This window comes from Bombina bombina, chromosome 1 (genome assembly GCF_027579735.1).
Source record: "Bombina bombina isolate aBomBom1 chromosome 1, aBomBom1.pri, whole genome shotgun sequence".
In the NCBI taxonomy this organism is placed as follows: Eukaryota; Metazoa; Chordata; class Amphibia; order Anura; family Bombinatoridae; genus Bombina; species Bombina bombina.
The window spans coordinates 1,342,925,647-1,342,938,787 of record NC_069499.1 but is presented as its reverse complement, the minus strand read 5'-3'; the positions used below and the strand labels follow the sequence as shown (position 1 = coordinate 1,342,938,787).

General features: G+C 42.3%; 1 protein-coding gene across 4 annotated transcripts in view; it reads left to right on the top strand.

Moving 5' to 3' along the window:
* Positions 1-13,141, top strand: part of LOC128649424 (adhesion G-protein coupled receptor G1) — a 209,359-nt gene that overhangs the window by 111,546 nt on the left and 84,672 nt on the right. For all 4 annotated transcript variants that reach the window (XM_053702697.1, XM_053702713.1, XM_053702688.1 and 1 more), the window contains exon 4: positions 1,791-1,872. In XM_053702697.1, the coding sequence (XP_053558672.1) occupies positions 1,791-1,872 (82 nt within the window). The remainder of the gene's footprint in view (positions 1-1,790; positions 1,873-13,141) is intronic.

Genomic DNA, 13,141 nt, shown 5'->3' with positions numbered 1-13,141 from the left:
AGCAGCTACTAAGGATTTCAGACAAACTTTGTTTATTCTGGTAAACGGAGAGGTCAAAAAGCAACTTCTACCTCTCTCTCCTTCTGGATTAAAAGCATTATCCGATTGGCTTATGAGACTGCCGGACGGCAGCCTCCTGAAAGAATCACAGCTCACTCCACTAGGGCTGTGGCTTCCACATGGGCCTTCAAGAACGAGGCTTCTGTTGATCAGATATGTAAGGCAGCGACTTGGTCTTCACTGCACACTTTTTCTAAATTTTACAAATTTGATACTTTTGCTTCTTCTGAGGCTATTTTTGGGAGAAAGGTTTTGCAAGCCGTGGTGCCTTCCATTTAGGTGACCTGATTTGCTCCCTCCCTTCATCCGTGTCCTAAAGCTTTGGTATTGGTTCCCACAAGTAAGGATGACGCCGTGGACCGGACACACCTATGTTGGAGAAAACAGAATTTATGTTTACCTGATAAATTACTTTCTCCAACGGTGTGTCCGGTCCACGGCCCGCCCTGGTTTTTTTAATCAGGTCTGATAATTTATTTTCTTTAACTACAGTCACCACGGTAACATATGGTTTCTCCTATGCAAATATTCCTCCTTAACGTCGGTCGAATGACTGGGGTAGGCGGAGCCTAGGAGGGATCATGTGACCAGCTTTGCTGGGCTCTTTGCCATTTCCTGTTGGGGAAGAGAATATCCCACAAGTAAGGATGACGCCGTGGACCGGACACACCGTTGGAGAAAGTAATTTATCAGGTAAACATAAATTCTGTTATTTACCATTCCCCAGTTACCTAGATTTAGCTTTCTACTAAGAATACCAAGAGAACAAAGCAATTATAAAAGTAAGTTAGAACGTTGTTTAAAATTACATACCCTATCTGAATCATGAAAGTTTAATTTGGACTGTATTTTCCCTTTAAGCCCCCAGTTTTGTATCTTACCTAGGACAAGAGTATTATCTACTTTTATACGTAAAACATCAATATAAGTATTTTTGGATTGAGGAATTTTTTTATTCTGTATTAGCAATAATGGGCGTGGCTATTTCCTTGACAAACCACATTCATGACAAATAATTATTTTAAAACATAACTAAATTATTTAAATTAACTTGGTATTGTGAAAATATTGTGTATAAACTATTTAATCTGAGGCCATAAATATGTTAGTGCCTATACCACATTTGTGCTATATTGATGCACCCAGTTCTGTGTGTGGAACCTTCCATTAGGGTGTATTGGTGTGAAGCTGCTAAACATCCATTCTCTGACTAGTATTAAGCAGAGTTACTTTCACATCAAAAGTTTGTTTTGTGAGCATGTCCCACATATGCTTTAAACATTTCCAAGGGACTCCAAGTCTAGCATTTTCAGGTTAATCTTGTAATAATTTGCCAGACAGAGGATACTCCCTCCTCCCGTGTCCCTTCATGTTCTGGAACATGCCATTGTTTACAGGAAGAATATGAGGAAGAACTGGAAGCTGCTTGGCACACACTGTGCAGTACTAAACCTTTAGTCAGGGCACGGAATTAGATGGGGGGGGGGGGGGTCGTGCAGATCTAACCAATTATTAACCCTTTTCATTAACTAAAAACTAGAAAAATATAATAGTTAACATTGATAGTAAGTTCCAGTAAGTATCTCACTTTAGAAATCCATTTAGTAATATATTAATACTTTTGAAGAAAAAAAAAAATATATATATTTTTAAATTCAATACCACTACTATATAGCAACCTTTTTTTCTTTTGTTTGTGACTATGACATCTTATTTTGTTTTTCTTTCAGATGCTAAGTTTGTAGGACGTGAGATAGCAGAAGTTGGTCGATATCTGAGAGATGTGCCTGTTGATGCCAAGAAAGCTCAAAGGTAGGCACGCTAATAGTGATTTTATTGAGAAAGGTGTGACCTTGTGCCCCAGGAGTTAAAAGTATGAATAGTTACAATATCTAATTTGGTCATGGGTGTATTCTGCAGTTTTCAACCATTGTAAACTTGACTTCCTCTACAATAGGCCTTCCTGAGTGTTATGGTACATTTATAGTATATGGCTAGATTAGTACTACAGAGTGTAACATTTGCTGTGGGTCAGGAAGTGTAAACCACTTAACAAGCTTGCTTTTCAGGGCCAAGAAGAATCAGTTAATTTTCCTTGATATCCTCATGCAGAAACTATAACAATTATAATCTATAGTCTTGGGATATGCATGGTTGCTTGTTTTGCATGCTCAAGCCTGTGTTTTACAAATGTATTGTTTTCTTCTTAAATGGAAAGAGTCCACAGCTGCATTCATTACTTTTGGGAAATAAGAACCTGGCCACCAGGAGGAGGCAAAGACACCCCAGCCAAAGGCTTAAATACTCCTCCCACTCTCCTCATCCCCTCAATCATTCTTTGCCTTTCGTCCCAGGAGGTTGGCAGAGACGTGTCAGAATTTTTTAATTTTTGTTTTTGTCTCTTATGGAGGGTAGTACACTTCGGCATGGGACAGGAGTTTTAAGTAGTCCTGTCAGTCTCTCAGTGAGGGCTTGGATGAAAATTAGAGTCCGGAGATGCAGGGAGAGTCTTTCTGCAAAACCATCCCGACTCATATTAACAGCTCCTCAAGCAATCAGCGTTGTCGAACTTTGCTCCGCTGCCTGCTTTCTTCTCTCAAGTCCATGGCGGAGGCGATGCCACTATTCGTCACACTTGAAAGGCCGTGTTCCTGTTCCACGGTGTAGATTCCGGTAAGATCGTTTCATTTTACTTTATCAATGTACTGTAATGTGAATGTTTTCCCGAGGGGTTACACACCTTTGTGGGTCTAACTGCATGACATAAGGGTCTCAGTGAGTCTCTGTTAGTATCTTGGAATCGAGGGTTAATATCTTCTGAGGGGGGTTATTGAACAGGGGGGTTTATAATCATGTTTGTTATGTGATTCAACCGGCTTATGTGTGATGTTTATGGGCTTGTGGTTTGGAACATTGAGGCATTTGGAAGTGACACAGCCTTTTGGTTGGCCATGTTTTTTTGGACTATTCGGATCACCTTGTGTTCGGGCGTGGTTCCGTTCTCCATTTCCGCATTCTTGACCACGTGGCAAAGGAAATATTCTAGTCCGCAGGGGTCTGGTCATAGGAGGTGGTGAGTGCACCAGCCATTGTGGGTGTCAAGTGCCATTTTTGTTTTCATACTTTAGTCCATATTGATATTTCCTCTATTCAGTTATGGATGATTCGGATGTTGAGACTGTGCTTGTTTCAGATTCAGTTACAGAGGATTCTGATACAGAGACTATTTTGATTTCAGATTCAGATTCTGTGTCCGGTGACAAATCCGGATTGGCCTCGTTGATACGTGTCAACCAGTTTTGTTCCGTATGCTATTTCAGAGAGCCTGGTTCCTCGGACTCTGGGAATTAAGGGACTGCTGAGCCATCCGCCTCTGGGGGTCCTGTCCTCCGAGAGGCGAGTTCTCTACCAATTAATACTTCTACACATGCGGGTAACCCAGTTTCTGATTCCTCCATGCAGGGTGGCGTGTTCCCCCCGGAGGTTCCAGCACGTTTTCGCTTCCACATTTTAATGGCGATTGTTCGTCTGCAGAGTCCAGACGTTTCTTTGAGAATGTGCTTGTGCCCTATTGTCCCCCCTACAGTTCCCCGCGGGTGTAACTGTCCCTGAGTGTTGTGTCTTTCGTTACAGAATTGCGCACCTTTGGGTATTTCTCAGGCATGTTTTTCAGTTATTGAATGACCTTATCGTTACCAGATACAGGGATTTTCAGTCTGCTACTTTGAATGGTGCACCTTATTAGACATTTGTTTGAGATCTTTCCAAGTTTTTGAAAGATAGGGCTCCGTTTGGCTGGTCCTGCGGGTAGGCCTATGTCTTTTGGGTGTTGAGCAGTTTGGCCTTCATTTTTAGGCCTCTGGATTTGTCCTTTTGGGCTTGATCCAACAGCTTGTACAGGATAGCTGTCTAGCATGCGAAAGGTTTGCATTTTGAAACCAGTTGCAGCTCTTGACACCTTGCAAGTGTACGCGTGAGCTGTTTATAGTGTATCTAGATACAGCTTTTACTCTTTGACGGGTACTGTCTGACTTATAAGAGACCTTTGGGTCTTCTTCTATTGTCTCCGGGTGAGTTGGATCTCCTTTTAGGGATCTGTGTTTCCGGGTGATGGTTGTTCCCTGCGGGGACTTTGTTTAGCTCAGGGTTTCCCGGAGCTGGGTAGGCTTAGTGCTTTTCTCTTCCTCTGTGTCCTCTGCTTGTGTGGAGGTGATAGGGAGACTAGTCCTGCTAATAGGATTTTTTTTTTACCTCAAGGTATCCCTTGGTTGTCCTGAGGCTCTGAGAAGTATCTTCATACAACTTCTAGCCTTGCTCCATGGAGCGTTGGACTTTAGCTAGGGGTCATTCCTTCCTTTGGTCGGGGCTTTTGAGTTCTCTCTATCCAGATTCTCTAGATATGCATCCGTATCCCTTGTGTCTGGCTTTTTGGCCAGCTGGGGTGTTTAGTTCTAGGGTAAGGTTTACCTGAACTATTGGGTGCCCGGACCTGTTTTTCTCCCTGAGACTTCCGGTAGCTGAAGCTTCGCTTGGCCTTTTTCCTGACCGAGTCTTGGGTAGTTTTGGAATCTTGGATCTCAGGGCTGGTCGGGTGTTCCACGGTAGTGGGAACTTGAGCTATGCCCTTGGTCCATCTAGCTAACCTGGTCACGGTGGTTAGCGGTGTGGCTTGCGCCTCAAGGGTTGTTGGTTCATACCCAGCTGCTGGCGCTGGATGTCCAATTTCTAGTGTGCCTTAGGGTTGCATTCCCCTGGTCAGCTTTCCAGTGTTCCTGTGGATTACCTGCCCTGCAGGCGAATGGGTAGGCTGTGATTCTGCTTGGCAAGCTACTTGTAGGGGGGTCCTTTTCTAGGACATCTGTGTTGTGAATTTCTCTTCCCATTAGCTTTCAGGCCTTGAGTACAATTGTTGCCCTTCCGGCATCATCCCTTTCCTTAGGGATATTCTCTCTATGTAGATAGAGTCCTTGCTTGGGGCTTCTCCTGGATGGGAGGTGAAAAGGTGGGATGGGTTCCCCCTGGGGTCTTGCTGGCTCCAAGTCAGACTTATTGGGCCTTTATTTTGATAGATCCTTAGGTCTATGGCCTTGTTGTCTGTTTTCAGAGTCAGGTTGTACTTGTACTCTGTGGGGATGGCTGTGCTATCCTTACGCTCGTTCCTGTACCTGTTTCAGAATTTTTTTGTTCCCCTGTCTTGGCTCCCTGAGGCTGGGTTGGTCCAGCTGGGTGTGGGTCTGCAGGTCAGGATGGCCGAGCGGTCTAAGGCGCTGCGTTCGGGTCGCAGTCTCCTCTGGATGTGTGAGCTTTGTTGAGTCTATCCTGTTTGCTCAGTCTGCTAGGGTATAGATTTTCCTTTCAACTTGCTCCATTGATTTCAGAAGAGGGTTTATTCTACTCTTCCTTCGGGTTCTGAGGGTATCCCCTCCTTCTCGGGGGGCCTCGATTGAGGTTTTGTGTTCCCCTTTTTTGGGACCTGTGTGTGGGTCCGGCGACTTTGGTTGCCTGAAGCGTGCACTCTGTTCAGGGGTTGCTTTTGCGGTCTGTTTCTTGCTTGACTGCTTCTTCCTCGCAAGTACCCTCTTTGTCGTCCTATTATGGACTCTGTGTTCTCAAACTTGTTTTTTTTTCCACCTGGGTGTATTACACTCTTTTTCATGGTCAAATGCTTTGGTCTTCTATGGTCAGACACTGGGAGGACTTTGCCTCTTAAGTTGCATTCCATGCTTGCAGGATGTGGGAGAGACGTCTGTTCTGTCTCTGTGCCCGGTCTTATTCCGGGTTTCGACTGGTAGAGGCGTGGCCTCCTTTCCCTGTTTGGGCCCCTTTGGGTCTCTGTGAGCTGGGCACACTCTTGGAGGTGTTCTTTTTTGTATTTGGGGACCTTTCGGTTTCCTGGGTTCGTTCTCCTTTGCCTTGTCCGCTTTTGGGTTTTGGATGGTGACTCCTTCCTTTGTGGGGGATGAGTGGTGGGCGACAGTGTCTCCTGGAGGACTGTTGGCTCAGTCAAGTCTGTTTCCGGTCTCTAGTTTGGCTTCTGGACTGACTGCGAGTCAGTGTCTTTGGGGCTTTTCCTCTTAAAACTTTCTCAGCTTCGGACGAAGCTGGGTTTTTTATTCATAAGAATTTCAGACCTGGTGCCCTCAGTATGGGCCGCCTATTGTACCCTCCCGTCTTGGTATTCAGTGTCTTCGGTATTTTTCCCCCAAAAGTAATGAATGCAGCTGTGGACTCTTTCCGTTTGAGAAGAAAAACATAAATTATGCTTACCTGATAATTTCCTTTTCTTCTGATGGAAAGAGTCCACAGCTCCCCACCCGTAATTTTATGTGGGGGCGTCCTTATTATTCTTCTGGCACCTTTCACCCTGATATTTCTTCTATTGTTCCTTGTTCCTCAGCAGAATGACTGGGGGATGAGGGGAGTGGGAGGAGTATTTAAGCCTTTGGCTGGGGTGTCTTTGCCTCCTCCTGGTGGCCAGGTTCTTATTTCCCAAAAGTAATGAATGCAGCTGTGGACTCTTTCCATCAGAAGAAAAGGAAATTATCAGGTAAGCATAATTTATGTTTTTACCCTTATTTCTATTGTTCCCACTCCTATTAAAAAAAAAAAATTAGTCCTGTAGTCAAAAATAAACACTTTTCTACTTACAAGTGGAGAATTCTAAACAACATTGTCTATGTACAAGAAGAAGCTAAATCAACGCTTAGTGAGTTTATTGGCCTTAGTTCTTGGCCATCTTTCAAAAAGTGCTGGTAGCAATGCAAAAATAAAGTAAATATTATTTTTATTTTACTATAAAGGACCTTTGTGTTTCTTTCTTTGCCACTACTTGGGATTTTGAGCACTTGGATCTGCGTCTGTTTTTCCTAATCTTTTATGTTGTTTAGTCTTAGTTCGTTGGTCTCTGCCTCTAAAAGTAGAGTCTGGAGCTGAATAACTGGAAGATGTGGTGACACTGGAATCACATTTTTACTGCTGTCCCGAAACAGGCATATTTCCATCTTAATGGGAGGAGAGTCCACTGCTTCATTACTTGTGGGAATTAAGAACCTGGCCACCAGGAGGAGGCAAAGACACCCCAGCCAAAGGCTTAAATACCTCCCCCACTTTCCTCATCCCCCAGTTATTCTTTGCCTTTCGTCACAGGAGGTTGGCAGAGAAGTGTCGGAAGATTCGGAGGAGTCTCTTATGGAGGGTAGTACTCTTCGAAATGGGACTGGAGTTTTAAGTAGTCCTGTCAGCCTCTCAGTGAGAGTATGGGTGAAAGTTAGAGTCCGGAGATGCAGGAAGAGTCTTTCTGCGAAACCATCCCGACTCAGATTAACAGCTCCATAAACAGTCAGCGTTGACGAGTTTTGCTGCCTGCTTTCTGCTCTCAAGTCCATGTCAGGAGCGATGCTACTACCATGTCACACTTGAAAGGCCATGTTCCTGTTCCATGCATAGATTCTGGTAAGATCGTTTCATTTTTACACATATGATAACGTAAGACGACCGGGTCACAGTGTGTCTCCTTTTATCTGTATAGAATCAAGGGTAATACCCTCAGTAAGGTGGTTGAATAGGGGGGATTTGTACATGATATTGTTTATTGTGCTAATGCTGCGACATGTGTCAGATGAGGCTCTGTCAGTGTGCGAACAGTTTTCTTATTGAGAGATCTGCGCTGACCCTTTTTTGGCGCGTTTTCTCTTTAGTTCAGGGGCATTCCTGCATGGCACTCCATGTGACCGGGTGTGGCCTCTTTAACTTCCTCTTCTTGACCGGCGGTGTAGGAGACGAAGCATTTTCTCTGTGGTCCGGGTTATAGGAGGTGGTGACTGCCCTGGCCATTGGGATATAAAGGTGCCATTTAATATTTATCTAGTCTGCAATAAAGGCGCAAGCTATGGAGGACTCTGATATGTTAGAGGGTACTCCCTCTCTAATTAAAACTAATAACTATGTCTATTGTGAGGAGGTTTCGGTTGATCCGCCTGCTCAACTTTGTTCCACATGTTAAAATTGCTATATCTAAAAAGAATAAGAAATTTAGTACAACTGAGTCGTCCACCTCTGAGGGTTCTCCATCCCGCGAGGTGCGTTCCCTACATTCATCTCCGATTACACATGCAGCTCCCCAGGGATCGATATCCTAACTTCGGCTTTTTGCATTCATCGGGTTAGTGCTCATGCCAGAAAACTTTACTTTCAACTTATAATACTGAGTGCTACCTGACAAAACTTACTTCTTGTGGAGTTAGCGTTCGAGTGGGATTAAATACCGCTCCACTTGTAATCTGGCCCTTAGATGGGTATGAAATTGAGCCATGTTAAGACAGGAACCAACTGGGATGACCTTCAGTCTAGCACCCCTGGACCCCAGTGATATAGAAATACTGTGCAAGTGTAAAGACTTCAAGCTGAAGTTATATTTATTAATGGATCTCAGCTGCAGATTAAATAAATTCTTTTAGTATAAAAGTTTGTATCAGTATACTTAGTACATTCACTACGATAAAAGTGAATATCAGATAGTGAAAAAGCAACTATGCATTAGTTACTATGCAAGTTGTTATGAGTTTTAAGCAGTAATAATTTTATTTAAACCTTACTGCAAAAGTATCTAATGGATGTTTGGATAGCAGACTCTCATTTATAATTCAGTATGATTTAGTTTTAAAGTATCACCTTTTGATAGTTGAATGTTCAATGTTATAATGACAAAATAAATATTCAGATACAATCAGTACCTGAGTTGACAATTGAAATTTCCTTTTGAGATGAGAACCTCTCTGACTGCAACAGCGTGGATCAGTTTGAAACTGTTGCAGAGATTTTTCGGAAGGCTTGGAGGAGGAGTCAGCCCATGCGTTGCGCTCAGAATAGCAAAGAACAATGCTGACGTAACCAAACAGAGATCGTTATGCACAACAGTAGAACTTGTTACAATCTGTTACGGAATATTTTGGTAAGTTCAAGCATAAAGGAAAAGGACACGTTGTTAAGCAGGCCAGACAGGATAATGGTACAAATATCAGAAGCGGGTCTGTCTGCACTGGATGACAGAGCGGCAATAAATATACAATGCGGTTTCATAGAAAGTCACTGAATACAAGTTATAGAATTCTTGCTGGTTAATCAAATTCAGAAGTAGGTGATACAATGTGTAAGTTTGAACGGTACCTTAAGAGATTTGCTGAATCCACTTTAGTTAATGAAAAACTGCAGTTTCCCAAGGAAAGATTCTACTTTTAAATGCCAATAGGAGAGAGGTCATATTCTCAGTAGTTGCTGGTAGGCACTATGAAAACAATACTAAGCACAGGTTCTAGGGTGTGTCTAACTTTTAAAGGTTGCTGAAATTGTTAATTGATTGAAGGGAATTAAAGGAACAGGTACCCAGTAGTTTGCTACTGCTTAAAGGAAAAGAGATCAGACCTCCTGAATCCATTACAGCAAGTTCAGTAAATTCTTCAGTGTTAAGTGGTTTAGTCCAATATGTTAACATAGTAGAAGATGGATAACCAAACTTCAAAGAAACGGTATGTGCTCCGAACTTCAACCTCACCTGCCGGCATTCTTCGTGCTGGGTGCCCTGTGTTCCCCACCGGAAGTCCCTCCAGGAACTCAACCTTACTGTTCCGGTACCCAGGAAAAGAAAGCCTCACCAAAGCTTCTAAACTGAAGACTCCACAACACCGCAAGAAACCTTGCTCTCGGAAAAATGAAGAAGTAAAATCTGGGAATATCAATATAAGCAAAAACTTTATTCCATGTATAAAAACAGGTGCAAAAGCGGTAAGTCAAATGCATTTTGTCATCAGTGACATAACTTCCTCAATGATATTCCCGGACTTTACTTCATTTTTTCGAGTGCAAGGTTTCTTTCGGTGTTGTAGAAGATGGATAAGATGGACCGATTAGTGGCTGAAGTAAGTCAGGAGGTGACAGGCTGCTAAGGATCATAGTCTGATTACGGAATTACTTTCAACCCAACTACAGTCACACTCTCTCCATTGTCAGAAGAAAATATGAAAAACCATGTCTGATTCCACTAAGGCTATATTAGATTGATATGCTGCTCAGTCTAGAACCTAGCCTAAAGCTGATTCTTATTTGAGTGTTAGGTCCCACTGCAGCAGGGCCAGACTGAGACCAAAAATAGGCCCGGGCATTTTAAAGGGACAGTCAACACCAGAATTTTTGTTGTTTTAAAAGATAGATAATCCCTTTATTACCCATTCCCCAGTTTTGCATAACCAATACAGTTATAATAATACACATTGTACCTCTGTAATTACCTTGTATCTAAGCCTCTGCACACTGCCCCCTTACTTCAGTTCTTTTGACAGACTTGCATTTTAGCCAATCAGTGCTCTCTCCTCGGTAAATTCACGTGCATGAGCTCAATGTTATCGATATAAAACACATGAACTAACGCCCTCTAGTGGTGAAAAACTGTCAAAATGCATTTAGATTAGAGGCGGCCTTCAAGGTCTAAGAAATTAGAATATGAACCTCCTAGGTTTAGCTTTCAACTAAGAATACCAAGAGAACAAAGCAAAATTGGTGATAAAACTAAATTGGAAAGTTGTTTAAAATTACATGCCCTATTTGAATCATGAAAGTTTTTTTTCAACTTGACTGTCCCTTCAAGGCAAAGCAGCCCAGTGCACCCCCAAGAACAATTTATTTTTATTTTTTTAAAGCAGTTGCCCAAATGAAATGTTTAGCTTGTATGAACACTCTTGAGAGTCCAAAGTTTAATAAAATAGATAAAATAACTGGATTTTTCTTTTAATGACGATGGTGTTGCTGCTTTGGAACACCTACAAAAATCAGTCTTGCTGACTATTGTTTTATATATCTATATATATATACACACACACACATACACTCAGGGGCTGCTTAAGAATTAGTGAGGCCTTAGGTAAAGCTCACACTCAAGGCATCTTTATGTTTGAGTGTTACAGGAGGGGGGAAGAAAGGAGATGGAGAGACAGAAGGCAGGGGAGATGAGAGATTAGAGGAGAGACAGGAGAGGGATAGAGAGGGATGGCGATGAGAGAAGTTAAGGATGAGTTGGGAAAGAGAAGAGTGAGAGTAGGGGGCGAGGGAAGAGAGAGTGGAAGAGGAGAGAGAAATGGCAGAGAGAATAGAGAGGAGGGGGAAGAGAGAGAAATAATTGAGAGAGGAGGAAGAGATAGAAGAGACAGAAATAGGCAAGGGAAGGAGAAAGGACAGGGACATTGAAGAAAGAGAGAGAGGGCAGAGAGAGGAAAAGGAGGAGGAAAGACAGAGGAAGGGAAAAGTTGGAGAGAAGTTAAATTAAATAGTAGAGAGATAGTGGAGAGAATAAGAAAGGAGACAAAGAAGAGAGAAAGTGGAGAAAGATTGATTAAAAAAACAGAAAAAAATAAATAAAGGAGAAAGTGGAAAAATTGGGGGGGAGAAGTGAGACAGTGGTGGAGAGATGAAAGTAAGGAGGAAAGAAAAAAAATTGAAGAGTAGAGAAAAAAGAATAGAAAGATTTTTTTCCCACCTGCCCTGGCACACATTTAAACAGAGCCCTTCTAAATAGAGAATATACTTCTTAATAACACTTGCATGTCTGTGTGTGTGATACACACAGAAGATCATCTCTAGGATAGGCTGATCATATTGCCGCTTTAAAAACGGACACATATGAAAAATACATACGTCAGGGGTCTTATACAAAACAGCCCTGAAAACAGCCCTGAAAACAGCCCTGACGTATGTATTTTTCATATGTGTCCCTTTTTAAAGCGGCAATATGGTCACCCTACTCCTAGGAGCAAAATAGTTAAAAGGGGCTGTGTCCTGCTGTTCGTTGCACAAAAGGAATTTGTGCTCTATTATAATAAACAGAGATTATTTATTGCTGACCCCTGTCCTCTTACCTTGGGTCATCACTATCTTCTCCTGTAACTGCAGGCAGTGAGCTGCCTCCACTGAATGACAGAACCGCGCTCGGGCAGGGAAAAGGAGGAGAGAAGTGAGGGGGAAGCACAAAGCTCAGACCTCATATTTCAGGGAAAGAAAGTTCTATCGTACAGCACAGCAGGCTACTTACTTACTTCCTACATCTGTTTAGTCTGTGCTTTCTCTCCCCTTGTCCCAGAACAACAGAACTGTAATTACAGGTCAATAAAAAATAAATAAAATTAACTTTCTTTATTTTTTCTTTTCTTTTTCAAATTTAATAAGCTTTATTGTGAGAAAACAATATACCGTACGTTACATACCATTGTCCCGCAAACAACCATTATTACATGAATATCACATGGACCTAAGTCAAATAGCAAGGAATAGCTGAGTTATCATTGTTTCAAGTCCATAAAAACATATCTCTTCTTAGTCCAGGTTGCTGGATCTTAGGGTCTACAGAATAAGGCAGCAACATTCTAGTAAAGAACTAAGTATGTTAAACTTCTTATGTGACATTTCAGCATGTTTCAAGACCCTTCAAGACAATGCATAACATATAAAACACATCCCTATTCAGTGCATTGAGTGTATTTGGAAAATGCTACAAGCTTTAAACAATATTGAAATTGGGGAAGGGGGAAGGTGACTCCTTAAAAGTGTCAGTAATAGACTCTCTAGTAGTCTATATGTCATTGGTTAAAAGTGTCAGGGAATGTCGATAATCACCCCAGATAAAGCGAATAGTGTAAAAAATCATCTAGTTTTCCTGTTTTGGTGTAATGATATTGTTTTAAGTTTAAGGCTATGGTAACTCTATCCCTCCAGAACTGCACTGTTGGTAACGTGAGTTTTTTCCAATTGTATGGAATATATCTTTTAGCCGTATTGATCATGATTGTCAAGAGTTTAAGTCTGTATGTGCAGCGTATAGGGGGGAGGACATTAAACAGGAATGTCCACGGCGTAAGGGGGACAGGGGAACCTAATACCAATTCTATTTCCCTGTTGATGTCCGACCAGTATTGTTGTGCAGGTGGGCAAGTCCACCATATATGTGCGAATGTGCCTCTGTGTTCACATCCTCTCCAACACTTTGCGTCACAGTCAGGTATAATTTTTTCCAGTTTGCCTGGGGTATAATGCTATCTGC